The 15,023-nt window shown below is 53.2% G+C and overlaps 5 protein-coding genes across 5 annotated transcripts; 1 reads left to right on the top strand and 4 right to left on the bottom strand.

Moving 5' to 3' along the window:
• Positions 1 to 282: 282 nt before the first annotated feature.
• Positions 283 to 1,884, top strand: RHO25_002721 (uncharacterized protein; the record flags this gene model as incomplete). The annotated part of the gene is made up of 2 exons (XM_023598276.2): positions 283 to 748; positions 806 to 1,884. 2 exons carry the CDS (start codon positions 283 to 285, stop codon positions 1,882 to 1,884), a joined length of 1,545 nt encoding a protein of 514 aa, XP_023455759.2.
• Positions 1,885 to 2,700: 816 nt separating this feature from the next.
• Positions 2,701 to 3,057, bottom strand: RHO25_002722 (uncharacterized protein; the record flags this gene model as incomplete). Its single annotated transcript, XM_023598277.2, has 1 exon — positions 2,701 to 3,057. The coding sequence occupies one exon, from the start codon at positions 3,055 to 3,057 to the stop codon at positions 2,701 to 2,703; it is 357 nt and encodes a 118-aa protein (XP_023455147.2).
• A 3,827-nt stretch (positions 3,058 to 6,884) lies between these two features.
• RHO25_002723 (uncharacterized protein) lies at positions 6,885 to 7,565 on the bottom strand (the record flags this gene model as incomplete). Its single annotated transcript, XM_023598278.2, has 1 exon — positions 6,885 to 7,565. One exon carries the CDS (start codon positions 7,563 to 7,565, stop codon positions 6,885 to 6,887), a length of 681 nt encoding a protein of 226 aa, XP_023455148.1.
• Positions 7,566 to 8,676: 1,111 nt separating this feature from the next.
• Positions 8,677 to 9,480, bottom strand: RHO25_002724 (uncharacterized protein; the record flags this gene model as incomplete). The annotated part of the gene is made up of 1 exon (XM_023598279.2): positions 8,677 to 9,480. The coding sequence occupies one exon, from the start codon at positions 9,478 to 9,480 to the stop codon at positions 8,677 to 8,679; it is 804 nt and encodes a 267-aa protein (XP_023455762.1).
• A 1,955-nt stretch (positions 9,481 to 11,435) lies between these two features.
• RHO25_002725 (uncharacterized protein) lies at positions 11,436 to 13,847 on the bottom strand (the record flags this gene model as incomplete). The annotated part of the gene is made up of 1 exon (XM_023598280.2): positions 11,436 to 13,847. One exon carries the CDS (start codon positions 13,845 to 13,847, stop codon positions 11,436 to 11,438), a length of 2,412 nt encoding a protein of 803 aa, XP_023455150.1.
• Between the last annotated feature and the right edge of the window lie 1,176 nt (positions 13,848 to 15,023).

A 15,023-nucleotide genomic window follows, 5' to 3' on the forward strand; every position in this document is an offset into this window, starting at 1 on the left:
ATTGTTGAGCAGATTTGGCAGTCATGGAACTGTCTGCTGACTCCGCCGTTCTCCATAGTGAGCAAAACAAAACTACATGTTTGAAACGCCATCGCAGACACTTTTCTTAGACTTTTTCCGAGAACCTATTCTCATCATCCTACACGACCCACGTGACGATACTCTTGGCAGCTGCTCACCTCCACTCATCGATGCTCAACACAACATCGACAATCCATCACACTTACCATGTCCGCAGTTAGCTGACAAACAGCCATGTCTCCATCTTCGTCGGCGGCAGCGATGCCGAGTCACGTTCGCAATCGAGGATCGTCAAACGCAACTCCAGTGCCTGACGCATCAATCAAACCATCAAGAATATCATCAAGACCAGGTTCACCGGCCGGGCTTTTTCAAGACCCATCAGTGCCTGTGCCAAACTACACTGTGTTCATCAGACTTCCATTCAATAGGGGAGAGTTTCGCGATCCTGCACCTACAAACTGGACCGCCGCCAAGGACCGACAACTATGGAAGCTGATCTCGAAATCACACTCTGGAGATCTAGATTGGGAGGGTTTGAGTCAAGATTTTGATGTCGAGCTAAACTTTCTGCTCATGCAAGCGGCTTGGCTGTCGGAGCGGCACATGGAGAGAATGAGGCGGCAAATGACCAGGGTGGGCGGCGGTGGAGCTGGAGAGGGAGGAGCTGGAAGTGGAACGGCAAGTTCGTCAGGTGGCGTGAAGATGGAGAGGACTGCGAGTCGAGGTACGATTCATCACGACCGAAGCGTGTATCCTGCAGCGAAGCTGACCCTGATTCTAGAATCAAAGTTGCAATCCGGATCGACTACCACCGCAGTCCGTCGAGGCAGTCCATCATTTCCGTTATCCTCAGAAGTACCAGCCTCGCCCGTCATAGATGAACCAAAGTCCGGAGTGCCTCCAATTTCCAGAACGCCGTCCTCGGCGACAGTGACACAAAGCAAAGTCACGGGATCCCGACAACAGCAACCACGATCACGAGGCCTGAGAGGGTCTAGCGGTTCAACAAGAAAAGCTCCTGTGGCAGCAGCGGCTGCTGATATCGTTGCCTCATCCAAGCACGAGCACTACGAAGATGCTTTGGAGCACGAAGGGCGTTCGGACTCTGATTCAGGAGACGAGCCGCCTTCTGCACTTGCACGCAGCCAAGCGTTCCGGCGCCCGCCACCAGGAAAGAAAGCGAAGTCGACACTCGCGGACCTCGCATCTGAAGGCGACGACGATAGAGATGATGACGACGATGATGATGACGATGCAAGTTCGAATGGAGGGTACTTACCCTTCGCCGCGGCATCAAAGCCGGACCCAGCAGCAACACTGCGAATTGGTTCTCCAAAACGCAGACCAGCGCAACCCGCTGCAACGTCCACCACAACCACTCCTGCAGCCTCCTCGAATCCTCGCTCAAGACCTCCCAGAGAGCCACCAGCCCGGTCAAACACAAATCCAGAATCCTCTCAATCCTCAACTCATTCCTCATCTGTCGCCCCAGGCCCGACTCCATCGAAGATGACCCGGCAACCCTCTCAACTCTCCTCCGCTCCCTCATCCTCCGATAATCCCTCACAACAGAATGCCCGCCGTGCATCTTACGATTCAGCCTCGCCGGCTCTCCGCCCTGCGCATCCTCTCTCACCACGGCATCGTGCCCAGCTCGCAAGTCTGAGTCCTCGAAGCCGGAAAGACGGCAGTGAAGGCTCACCGAGCATGGGTAGTTCGTTCTCGGATCTAGATGATACGAGCGTGACGCAAAGTGCATTGGAGGAGGCGCTTTTGAGCAATATGAGAGCGCAAGGAGGGAGTACGATGGCGAGTCGGATGAGCAGTTTGAGGGACGCGTTAGGGAGGAGGGGCGGATGAGAGTAGACGTTAAGGAGAGTGTATTGCATTGCAGAAGATCTTATTGGCGATTGAGCGAGCATATCTTATGTCATTATAGGGTTGATATAGATTGGATAGCGGGCTCAGATTGTAGGAAGTAGCAAAGCTGCTATTGAAATGTCCTCTTGACAGTCCCTTTCTTTCCAAGACCCCTCATTGCCTCAAGGTGCTGCAAGCTGACGAGTGAACTGCATTGCTCAACTTGAGCCGGACTTGACGTGTTGCATCCTTCGTCTGCTCATGCTTGTGTGCACGTCTCCCATCGGAACCTCTTCGGCAGATCACCGACGTTCAATGCTGCTGTGCTGCCCTATTCCTTCGGTGGAGGAAGCTGACATGATTCAGCACTAACGCAGCAGCGTGAGTAGTGCTTGTGAGACCAAACGGCCGGCTCTGTGCGTGGAGCGGATGATTTATACGCCGACCGAATATGTGATGCCAGGATGCAGCGGCCGTATCTTGCTCTCATGGTAGTGGTAGAATGGTAGTTTATAATCACCTCCTCGCTTGGTGTACCGAGTATCTGCCGTGTGCACTGTCGATGTCGCATGGGATAGAGCCGCATGCGCTAGCATTCCTCTTGACGACGCGAGCCCAGCTATCACGCTTGACAGATGCCACAACTGGCGAAGAGATATTGTGTCGTGGCATTAGCATTATTGTGGCTCTGGCTTTCATCCAGTGGAGGTAGTGCAGCACATGGCAAATACATCTCGATGCTCTTCCACGTTGTATTGCAGACAGCTCGAATCCAGGACATCCCCAACACCTTGCTGAACATTAATCAGATTGCAATCAAATGCACGCGCCATAGCCCGAACCCCCTCGCATGCCCGTCTGCTGGTAGCATCTCCAAGCGCCCTGGTCTTTCTTCCACCATTGCACTGAAACAGCTTCCTGTGGCGACGTCTGAGGCGAATCTGTGATGTGCAAAAGTAGCATGACCTTTGCTAGTCCAGTATCTTCATCGATCTCGGCTGTAAGGTTCGAAACATTTACCAGCGAGGTCGACTTGTACTTCCTGTAGTGGTTGACAAAGGCGTCGCGACTGTTGACCACGCCGACGCGACCTCCTGCAAGCTCAATCTGACATCGAAAATCTGGCACAACAAGTTGTTTTAGAGCAGGGTCTGCAAAGTTCTTGGTTGTCATGATCTCTGCGAATTTGTTGGCGCGACGCTCCAGATCTCGCGTATCTGATTCGCATGATGATCGGGGAGTTGGCGGAGATGGTGCTGGACGCAGAATGTCTAGAGACGTCGACATTTGGTCAAACTTGCTGTTCAATTGTTGTACTTGTTGATGTGTTTCGCGATTTGGGGTGTCGAGCGTGTCCAAGGCCGGTCAGCGGAGACAAGTAGAGATGGAGTGATCGACAGAGGAGGAGGTGGAAAGCATACAATACTTAACTTCAGCTTCGCATTCGTATGTAGAGTTGTCGCCGGTCGGAAGCAGCGGCGAAGAGTGGGCAAACCCTCTTCGCCAAAGGAATGGGCCCTAGAAGCCACGCGAGCCTGGTCCTGCACGCCGCCGGGAGGGTTGGCAGACAAGCTAATTAGAGCAGAATTGAAGACTTACTTGGCAAGCAGTACAGGGCAGCTTGACCCGCATACGGGATGATTGATAGGCAATGATTAGTAGGGAGGCATGTGTTAGGGCACTGTTGGCCGTCGCGGCCAACTCCGAATTATACTGAAGACCTCCAAAGAAAGTGGAGAATGCACGTATAGTTTCAAACTCACAGACGCTGTCCTGTCGTGATTGCTTCAGCCACAGTCGTAGAAGACCCACTGCTTCGTGCGGGCTCTGGAGACGTGCTCCCACGGGCTACAGCTCCTGGTTGTTTTGGCGCCTGCTTGGACTTGGCAATGGGATTCAAGATCCAAAAGTCAGTGGCATCATGTGGCGAATGCGCGAGAACCAGGTTACTAGCGAGTATTAGTGAGGCCGTAAGGAAAGGTTTCCGGATCCGAATTGGTCGTCTTCACGTGGATGACTCTCATCAGCAGTCCGAAGGATGCCGAGTTGTATTGTGTTAGGGTTGAAGTTCAATCAGCAGGTGAGACGCGGACTTTCGGATGTGAGACGCTCTTCGAGCCCGTATCACTCATCATCGTTGATCGGCCGATGAAGCACATGCAGTAGCATTCTTCACTTCCGAGACGGTCGGGTTGTTAGGAAAGAGTTCGTGAGTGCGCGTGGCGTAAAGTAGGCGAGCGTAGCCGGGGGCTTCCCAATGCGTCCAGCGCAGAGACAAGCCCTACCTGCCCTAACTTAGCATCATCGCCTTTAAACTTCACAGAGCTTGACGCGGCCCCAAGACCGGGCTGTTGTTATTGCAAGGTGTCCATCTGGTATTGCTGGCTACGATGTTGTAACATTCAGGATGTGGTGGCAAATGAATCGCAGAAGGGTCGTCGGACGGGAATTGAAGAGTTGAGTTGGAGGATGAATGCTGTCTTGGCACGAGTCGCAAGCTTGAGGACGGATTTCGGGCAACCACAAGACTGCAACCTCACGTCCACACAACACAGTCCATCATCAACAAGCCTCGCACGACATCCATGTTCGGCTGGTGACATGACGAGAGACACGGCTACGCATCCATCCCCGTCCCGCGCAACAAGACATCCTCGAAACAAGAGGACAGACCGAAGATGAATCACGATCGGCTTCAGTTGTTGCGATACGCCGCTTACTCAAGAGATGCTTAGTACAGCAGACTCAGCAAGCACCCAGGATTGGCTTCAGGAGCAGCTTTAGCCTGAAGCTGGTCATTTCGAAAGGTTTTCTGAAGGGTCACCGCAGGCAGGACAGACGCATTCACAGGCAACTGCTCGCGATACTGATGATGACGACAGCTCATTGAATGACCAAGACCAGCTCATTGAGAATTGCAAGTCGATAAGCCTCTCGCCCGGCTCGCTCACTACTGCCCAGGTCACGGATGCCTACGCTCGAGGAGGCGGACGAGCGCTATACGAGATCCGCGCAACCATTGCTCACACCACCCGAATACGGCAATACCAAGATGGCCACAGAGGCATTCGTGAATCCCGGTGCAGTCGGAAAGAAACTGCAGGAAAAACTAGGGGCTATCACGGGTACTGCACGCTGTGTCTGCTCATGCTCAAACACAAAGCTTCTCCGAGCCCGAATTGGCAGTTGTAACTACAGGACTTGATGCTTGGTTCTCTCCGAGCAGAATGCCGACACCGCAAGCGAAGAAATGCCTTCTCTTCGATGCTGCGACATCTTTCCCTTCTCCGTCATAAGCACGATAGACCACTCCAGGACGAGCAAACCATGTCACAAGGGCTCGTGAGACGACTGAAAATACTATGGATTCCAGAGGCTTATGGCTCTGATCAGTGAGTGAGTCATCTAACACCTTTCGAACGATAAGGTCTCCACCCAGAACTCTTGCGTTTGCTATACCGCATGACTTTTTGATGTTATGCAAGCACTCTATCTCTGCCCAGGCCCTCAGGAGCGGGTGAAGACTTCGAGAAAAGGTGTGAAACACGGGCATTCCCTGAACTCAGGTCTATAACCCGCGTGGTTGAGTGAGTGCATCACCAACACAACCAGTGTCTGGAAATGCTCGATCTCACAACGAGCCAGTCCTGTCGACGTCTGCTAGCCAGCCACCTTTAGCTTGATCCAGGATTTCGCCAACCCAGCTACAGCACGTGAGTCGCCGCACACCACCTTTTCTCTAGACTCTACATTAGGACAAACACCTGATCTTTCATGCATGCGCCACACGTTGTGGTACTCCAGAGGACATAGCTGCCCTGCAGTCTGCCGTTAGCTCTCCCTAGCCATTGTCCAATAGCTACACACTAGTGAAGCTTACAGCACTCCATCACCGACTCGCTGGGTGCGTAGTCCTTGTCACAAGGAAAGCAATATCACCTGATCCAACGACCTACTCCGCATGCAGTGTTTTGGCGTGAGGTGAGATAGGTAATGTCAACTGAGAGCATGATTGGCAGTTAAACGCGCACGCGCCTATTCGATCGATGATACCGATGTCACCTACTATTCAGCATACGCAATCATGTTGGCTTGCTCTGAGATCTTTCTATGTGCCAGCTTCTATGTCAAGTTACGAGAGTTCATCTTCATATCATGCCATGAGCTCAACTGACTCCTCTGCCAAACAGATTGCTCCATGTCGCTCTCTTGCGCGCAAACCATTCTAGCTCAATTGGATATCCTAGGAATTGAGCAGAGGATCTTGCAGCGCAAAGTGGTGTTGCTTGTGGACCAGATCTCGAAGAAGATGTGAAAACATATGGAACATTTGCTTGTCTTACACTGGAGGGCCTGCATTTCGGTGCTAGGAGGATGGAGATCGGGAAGAGATGCTCAGGTGTTCGCTGGAGCCATGTGGCAGGGCAGACAGAGAATGGAAACCCGATGGTCTTACAACCTCTGCATGCCTTACGAGATTCTGAACAACCCCATCATGCCGCCGGCTCTGGACGGTTGCCGACACCATCTCTGCATGGCGACACTCGTATGAAGGTCGGAGTCTACGCGGTCTGCATCGTCTCCTGCGGCCTCTTGGAGATGACATTGCCCGACACCATGCAGCCTGCATCGTGTGTTCGACATGTCTCCCAGCACATCACCAAGGGTCATCCGGAATGCATTGAAATTGAAAAGACTGGGCTCGAGAAGTACTTCAACCTTTCGTCAATAAATAGTTCATTTCATGCTTTCGTAATTACAGAATGTCTGTACAAGAATACTCCGTTTACCTCATGCCTGCTGAACGACCCGCCCTCGGTTCTGTCGACCTCCTTGTTCGCTCGCCTGAACTGCGAAGCACTGAGCTGCCATGCAGTTGACACGAAGAGTATATCGTGCTACTGCTGTCAGCACTCAAGACGGCAAGAGCCATCATCATGCATCATCCCACCCCACCTGCCGTGAAACATCATCCAAATCCAATCTCCACTTCTGAATCTCTACATCAACGCAGCAAATGCAACAGCAGCCGCCATCACACTCGTATAGCTCACCAGCTTCTTCATGCTCGCCGCAGACTCCATCTGCTGTCCTGGCATCGTGACGCCCGCAGCGGCATAACACGATGCAACATCCGCGCACTTCGTCCCGTTATCCTCGAAAGCCGTCACGCCAGCCGCCAAAGAATTGAAGATGGGTTGCGAAAGCTCTGCGCTAGGCCCTTGCAGGTTCGCTGGGTTACGTCGTGCGATCTCAGCGTTGAAGTCGTAAGATGTGGCATTTTGCAGCGCGAGCGAGGTCAGGACAATTTCACCGGCGCCATTTGGCAGGAAGAAACTGCGCTGGTTGATGAAGGCTGCGATGGCGTCGACGGAGGCGTTGCTGAGTTGTTGAATGTATGGGATCAGCTTGATACCGTCGGCGGGTGGGAGCGGATCGGGCAGGTTTTTGGCGTTGGCGATGGAGACGTTGATAGCTGCTTGCACGCCATTGGAGGCTTCGCTCAGCGGGAGAGCTGCGAGAAGAGTGTCTGTGGGTTTGAGAGCATCGGCGAGCTCGATGAGGTGGTTGGTCTGGTTTGTGATGTTCTTGACGTTGTCGATGATGGTGTTGATCGAGGTGTACTCTTGCGCGGCCACGAGAGCGGCCGTGGAGGCGACAACAGCGAGAGAGGCCTTCATGACTGCGGTGCGAAGTCTACCAGAGAGCAGCGTGGGAGCGTCGCGAGCACGAGATGTCTATGCGCTCTTTGTGAGGAAAATGCTGCGATCGAGGACGGACACAAAGAAAGCAGCGGAGGTCCACGCGACTGGCATACCGTCTGGTGATACTAGTATCAAAGCCGTGGCCGTGGTGCTGCTCTCGTTCGCCCAAAGGCCTCGGCTTGAACAGCGCTCGCCTTTGCAGCCATTCGATGGACAACACCACAGACACAGCCAAACCACGGTTCCACTAGACCGCAACGGGATGGAGATGAACGCCTCCTCCGCTCTCAGCGCAGACACTGATTGGCAGAGTCGTAGCTCCCCGGAAAGCACGGACGGAAATGATCGATTGAGGATACCTTTCCGGGGCTAGAAGCTTTGGCTGTAGCGATTGGTACATCCTTGGCAGAACTTCCACACCCTCCGCTGCGGAGAAGACCACTGTCCGAGCAAAAACGAGACCATTCCATCTCTTCCTCACGTGCACCCTGCATGGCCGAGGTGCGCCTCGACTTCCACATGCTGCACTCGGCGGCGGAGAGTACCGGGGGTCGAGATACAATTGTATTTCGACTTCACTCGCCCAGAACGCCGTCCGAGGTCCTGAGCTTTCTTGCCGCAACGGAGTGGCAAACAATACCGCTGTCAAACGTGGACACATTGATGATATCGCGGTGAGGATACCCTGTGCAATCATGCCTGTGAATGCCAGGCTTGCCACAAGTTCCCAGCAAACGTACGAAATGGGTCAAGAAAGATCAGTCAACAGTTACATGTGCTGTACCACTCGCACAGCGACCAGGCGATCGCCTTCGCATGCTGTGGCTCTTTGCAGACACATGAAAATGTGGGAGAACTAAGTCAACAAAGGGCTGAGCGTCCACTACTGATGACAGTATTTTGAATTCCTTCCATTGCCACAAGATGCTGTATACGCTTGACTATGCTACGCTTTCCATGCTTCGATATGCTTCGCCATGATAATGTGCCGCTGTACAAGATCAGTAAACAACCAACAACCTTCCAACGCTCTCCAAACACCTTCCACCTGTTATCGCAACATCATGCTCACAATCCAACAACATCCTCATAATCCAACATCATGCAACCAAACATGCCTTGTCGGCCTGGCAGAAAATTTGCTAACGCTCAACAGATCCTGCAATTGCTCATCCCCCAGCACCATCGTCTGCGCCGCCACAAACCATCTGATCCCCTCTGTACAAGGCGGCGTCGTCAAGCTCCCACTATATGTCCAGAATTTCTTGAAGTCATTGACTTGCGGAAGTGCCAATCCAGGTTGGAAATCTTCTTTCTCGACTTCATCATCGTCGACTGATTTTGGAAAAGTTCCAAATTGTGAGAAGAAATCCGAATGTGCGTCGCGGCGAGTGTAAGAAGGGTCGAGCAGGAACGCCACGACGACTCGTGGGGTACCAGTAGAGTCGACGTGAACGAAGTGCATTTCTGCTGTTGTGCGGTCGTTGTTGGGGATATGTTCTGCTGGGGCATGTGTGTGCAATGTGCTCAAGTACACCGTCTCTTCTTCATTGTTTGCATTGGTGTAGGTCAATTGCGGTAGTGAACTTAGGTCGTCTTCGTCATGTGTGAGGTCAAATTTGAGACCATGGCCGTTGTTGTGTAGATTTCCGGTCCAGTTTCCGGCGTAAAAGAATTTTGGATGATGGGTGGAGATGGAGATTGTAGACTCGGTGAGGTCGATGGGAGATTGGTGGGTCCCGTTACGACAGGTTCCGTAGCTGTTGTTATCGTCTGCCCAGTGGTCGGGAGAGTCGTAGGTCCAGTCTTCGGAAGAGGAGTCGCGTTTCGTGAAGCAGGAGTTGGTGAGGGCTGGGAGGAGGGCGAGGAGGGTCGTTGATGATGGCCTCATTTTGAAGATACTATATGCTTTTTCTTTGTTCTTCTGTTGTTTCAATCGATCGAATTGATCAATGTTAATCGAATTCTCCGACGACTGTCCTGTGTTCCCTTCGATGCCCCCTGTGATCGATGCTGGTCAATATCAATGAGCTTGCAAGTATACAGAACTGTACAGCACAATCCCAGAAAGCCCTTCGTCCAACACGGCCCTCGACACACTATACATATATCAATCACAGAATGCCCAGCTAGCTTCCCAGCCAGCTTAGCTGCACGCACGGCCAACTCCCATCTCACCCCTGCTACTCATCGAAATACTCCACGCCCACAGGCACGAGGGAGCTCCACGCTCCACAATTTCACCTCGGAAACCAACGTAGCGAGTGCATTTGGATCCACGCCCAGACACCTTCCCAATCTATTTTTCTTATGTCTTTTGCCATCGTGAGGCTCCGTCGTTGCGCGAGCGTTCGAGGCTTCTGGAAGATTTCATCCCGATACAATACCGGAGTCTCCAAGGGCTTGTGCGCCCGTCTTGTCATGTCTTGGACAAGAAACCTGTAAATCCTGCTCAATTGCCACTGCCGTGACCGCGATCCTGTGCAGGTTGCAACAGTTGTTTCTGGCGTGGAAGGTACGTGCAAGAAGCCCGGCAAATGCTAATTGCACGTGCTGCATGTACATACAGGTGTACACGTGCTTCTTCCAAAAATATGCCTTGCATATATCCCTCGATCCCTTCCCACCACGTTTTCCCTCCGAGAACTGCCTGCCTTTGCAGGACTTCACCTGTTGGCCCCGATCACTCACATTTAATGTTTTGAGCTGGCCCATCCTATTCACGCGTTGTAAGTCTCGCTCTTGCCATGAGCAATTAGACTTTATCGGAAGAAGTGGGCAAAGCCTGCTCACAAATATGGCGTGCGTGCAATGCTCAGAAGTCAACACGCAAGAGCCGCCATCATGTCACGGCAGTGGCGAAGAACTTTTGACAGCAGTCTTGGAAGTGCTTGGATTGTCCGAAGGAACAAGCTTGTTATAATGCCAAGGACATTGGCACATCGGAGAGAAAAGCGTCGGAAAGAAGACCATATTGCAATCGTCTCAATTCTTGCGTTTGGAAGTGGACCTCTGCTTGGAGCCGCGCGCGTCACCTTCTGGCTAAAAGTTTCTCAAAGTGCTGAACCTCTTGGCGCGTCGTCGTTATATGTACGGGCAAATGTGGAATGCATGAGATTCGCTCGGTAGGTATCGGGGTCGATGTTGGGGCGAAGTTGCTTGTATGGAGTTGGTGGGGTGGATTGAAACAGACAAGGGTGCTTCGTCGCGAGTGTGGAGACCTGTCATCAACATCGGTCATCAGTATCGGACCCGGGGCATCGGCATGCCGGAATTGCAGTGTTTGAGACCACGACTCTGACTGTAGTAGACGTGCTGAGGGCGAATAGGACAAGGCAGCTTTACGGGCTTTCTTCGATGTGGCTGGATCATTTTCGTTGAGATTGTATGTCGTGTACAATGGCATCTGTATGTCGTACATATTACATTACTTCTCCATGTGGAGTATGTTGCTTGCTGCTTTCTCCTTCCCCTCTCGGAGGTTGGCGCGGCTGCTTCGACGTTCTTGGCGAGTGTCACTGCCCAGACTGTCTGTTGAGCGATTTTTTGCGATGTAGATCTGGTGTCTTGGTCCGCGGCGCACACAATGAGGTGCAGCTCAACAGCGCGAATTCGGGTGCCCAGCTTCTGCGGGTTGCTTCCCCAAGGCCAGGCCTGATGATGGATTCTTCGTTGCGCTCAGCAGAATTCCATACGAAGTGTCGCCGCGAGCGTCTGCCTCGCCCTGGCGCGTTGTCCTTCTGGAAATGGACCGCCTGACTCCAAAGGTCGCGTTGTCAAGATGACGGCAGCTGATCGGTGGTCTGATATGTCAATGCTTTTCCCATCAGGATCCTGCCATTAGTCTCATCCAAGAAGAACAACCACGAGAGTGCCCAAGACGACCAGGAAGTTCAGAGCCTCAAAGGAGAACAGTCCGGCCGCAGCATTCTGCGAAGGGCCTCCTCCACTTCCGCCGGTCTCAGCCGGTTGACCCGAGCCAGGGGCTGTAGATGCAGAACTGCTCTGACCACCATACCCGAGACCACTCCGTATGGCACCACTGACGGAACTGTCTCCCGTCGTCGTCGGCTCGACGCCAAGTGTGCTGTTAGTCTGAATGACAAGCTCGCTGCCGTTCTGAGGCACGCTGACAATAGTTCCATCTGGAAAAGTGACGGGCGGACCTCCGGGGAGCAAAGTGATCCTCTGCTCTATGACGACTGGGCCTCCATCTTGCTCTTGCACTGCAGTTTCCTTTTCGCCATTGATGGTGATGGTCACGGTATCAGAATCTCCAGTGCGAGTAGGGTTGGACGCTGTACCAGTGGAGCCCGCTCCGTCATTCGAATTCGTCTCGCCGCTTGGTCCGGATGCGCCACTGGAGTCCGTGTCCGGCTGGCTATCCGGGACGCCAGTTTGGCCACTCGTTGCTGTGTCTGGAGTCTGGTCGTCAAACACCACTTTTTCTTTGGTCGTGAAGACCAGCCCATTTTCTCCATAAGAGCAAACCGTCCCGTCTGGAAGCATTTGAGGTGCGCCGCCCGCAATGCAAGTGATCGGTCCAATCGTTACTTTGTTGCCTTCGGCCTTGGCTGTGTAATCTTTACCTCTGATCTTGACATCTTTGGTCCACGGCTCCTTGGAGGGCACATATTTGGGACGTGGTCGAGGACTTTGGCCTTCGTGTCCAGCATGGCCAGAGTGATCGGCTTCCTCTCCACTCCCGCCTTTCCCTCCACTTTGATTATTATTATCCGTTCCGTGCTCGCCATTGCCCTCTTGCCCTCCCTTGTGACCACCGGAATTGTTATCACCATAACTAGGAGCTGGTTTCCCGCCATCCGTACCGCTTGGTCCTGCATCCGATGCTGTTGGCCCACCAGCATTGGGTAAAGTAGGCCCGTTTTCGTTTTGATAAGTTGACGGCAGCTCATTAGGAATAGCAGTGGGCTGCGTAGTAGGCGGGGCCTGGCTTGGTTGCGCGGCAGTGCTCGTTGGTATACTATGCCCTCCGGGAAGCGTCGGCCCTTCAGCAGATACAGCCTCGGTCAGCGCCAGAGGCGGATCCCATAGTCCGTTGTACCACATCTGACAACCTTCGAAATCTGGACTTAGCGATGTGATCTCTGGTGGAATTGCAAGTTGCGGCCGATAGTAAGTCTCGTATATGACACCGCAGGTGATGGTATCCAGCTGGTTCAAGCACTGATTCTGACCATTCCATGCTGACCACGGTATCGGAGTGTTGAAGTCAGCGTAAGATACTGGGTAGCCCGTGATCTTGTCAGTCTCCATCAACCTTTGGAAGTGGTCTTGTGAATAGCGCAAGCTGAGCACGGACTCGGAGGGCATGGCCAGGATCGCATCGTTTACGACTCCAAATGTCTTCGAACATCGATTCGCTGCATACACTTTTGAGATACTGATGTAAGCAGTCCCGGTCGTGAAGGTGTGACCATCAGCCACGACGGTTTTCTTTGCACCGGCTACTGAGCTCATGTTTGCGCCAAAACTCTTTCCAGCATATGCCGTGATCACAGCACCAGGGCCGTACGATGTCAGGGATGCAGTCGGCGTTTCCGCACACATGTCTCGCGACACCGTGGTAGGTTCAGGAAAGTAAACAAGCTCCACGCCTTCGCCATAGATGGTACACAGACCACATCCGTATATTTTCTCCGTCACACTCGACCACGATGATGCTGCAGATTGATTCATACACGGCGGTGTCTGAATCACTGGCGCGGGCGTAATAGTAGCAGCTGCCGCAACGGATTTACTGTAGTCGCTCCAAAGCGGATCGCAGTCCTGGGGACGTATCGTACATGAGGGCGAAGGGGCCGAGTACACCCTTCCTACGGTGTCCGTATAGACTGAGGTTGCCGTAGTGGGCTCGACTGTCGTCCGCCACTCCGTTGACAGAGGTATTGCTGGCGAGTACAACACCCGCGGATGGCCATCGCAAAGGGTCGTGGCATTTTCGTAGTACGTTACCTGGCTCATCGCTGTGCCTCCATAGTACACCGTTGTCGTCTCCACGGTATTGTGGATCGCATCCCACGAAGACTTTCCCGATGAGTACGCGGAGTATGCGCTCTGGCATGACCTCGCATACGCCACGCCCGTGCCATTGGCGGCAGAGAAGAATGGAGTGTTGTCGGTTTTGTTCTTGTTTGGAGTATTTCCTTCCTGCTCCGGAAGCGCCTCGGAAAACGCCAGATACGAGAATACAGCCAGTAGCAAACTTGGCGGGAGGTCGGCCCACTTCCACTTCATATTGCAGGCCCAGCGCCGGAGGCGAGATTGTCGGGAGGATTAACAGCAGTACAGTGGCAGAAGCGCTGCCGGACAAGCGAGTGTGGGGGTTTCGAAATGCTGCGAAAGCAGCATACCTATGGAGAACGAATGTCGTGGTTGATGAGCAGTGCCATTACGGAAGGGAGAGAGAGGGTGAGAAACACGGTCGAAACCTTCGCCTCATTTCTGAGCCCAGGAGTGACCTCAACCCGCGCGGTGTCCCAGGTTTGCTGGCTCGTATTTGCGCACGCTAAGTGACGTTCGTCAAGCTTCGTGCACTTTTCGACCGCACCTAGCGAGGATCAGCGAGTCACGGTTGATCTCGGCAGAGGATGGATGCGCGTCATTGCCCGTGCGCGTCTTAAGACCATTCCCTATAGGACTGTAGAGATGGGAGGATGCATACGTACACATGGAGAGACCCGCATCCTGACGAGATAGATGGCACAGATGGTGTGCAGATGGTGTGAAGATTCGTGGTCCGGCTCGATCGTTGTGTATCACAAGATCCATTGCTAGTCTTGGAGGTGCCTGCAGCATGGCGCCAAGGTTCCTGAGTCCTTCACGAATCCATCTTCCTCCTGGCCAGGACTGCGGCTCTTGCCATGTGCTTTGCTAGCATCGCTGTCGTTCTCAACGCACCATGTTTCAGCATCCCGTCGCGAAATGGCTGTGTTCCTGGCGAACCTGGTCGGTCAGCATGGAATCGCGAATGGCCGGTTCATCCAAAAGGCGAGCTAAAGATAGCGCTTGGCGGGAAAGATTGCCGTCTGCAACCTTAAAGCGCACATCTTCTCCGTTTTCAAGAATGTCTTGCTGCCCGCCTTCGATCGATATAGTGCCAGCCCGCTGGAGATCGTGAGAAGTCGATGAAGTTCAGTTGGAAGGAAGTGCACTTTGACGACCGTGGCTGCCATGCGGAAAGACGTTATCGCACCCCGATCATGCCGATTCCGAACCGATCGCACCTCCAGCTTTGCTCGGATCACTCATCAGCCATGCCAAAATGCAGCATCACTCCGTAAGCACGCGGGCTCGTTCTGACAAGGACAGTAGTCGAAGCTATGACAGGCAAAGAGACAAGCGGAAGACAGCGGGCCATATGCAGCAGCGGAGGGATGCGAGGATCGATCATCCAGTGCGCTGTGGCATAAC

Source organism: Cercospora beticola, chromosome 2 (assembly GCF_033473495.1).
Source record: "Cercospora beticola chromosome 2, complete sequence".
NCBI lineage: Eukaryota > Fungi > Ascomycota > Dothideomycetes > Mycosphaerellales > Mycosphaerellaceae > Cercospora > Cercospora beticola.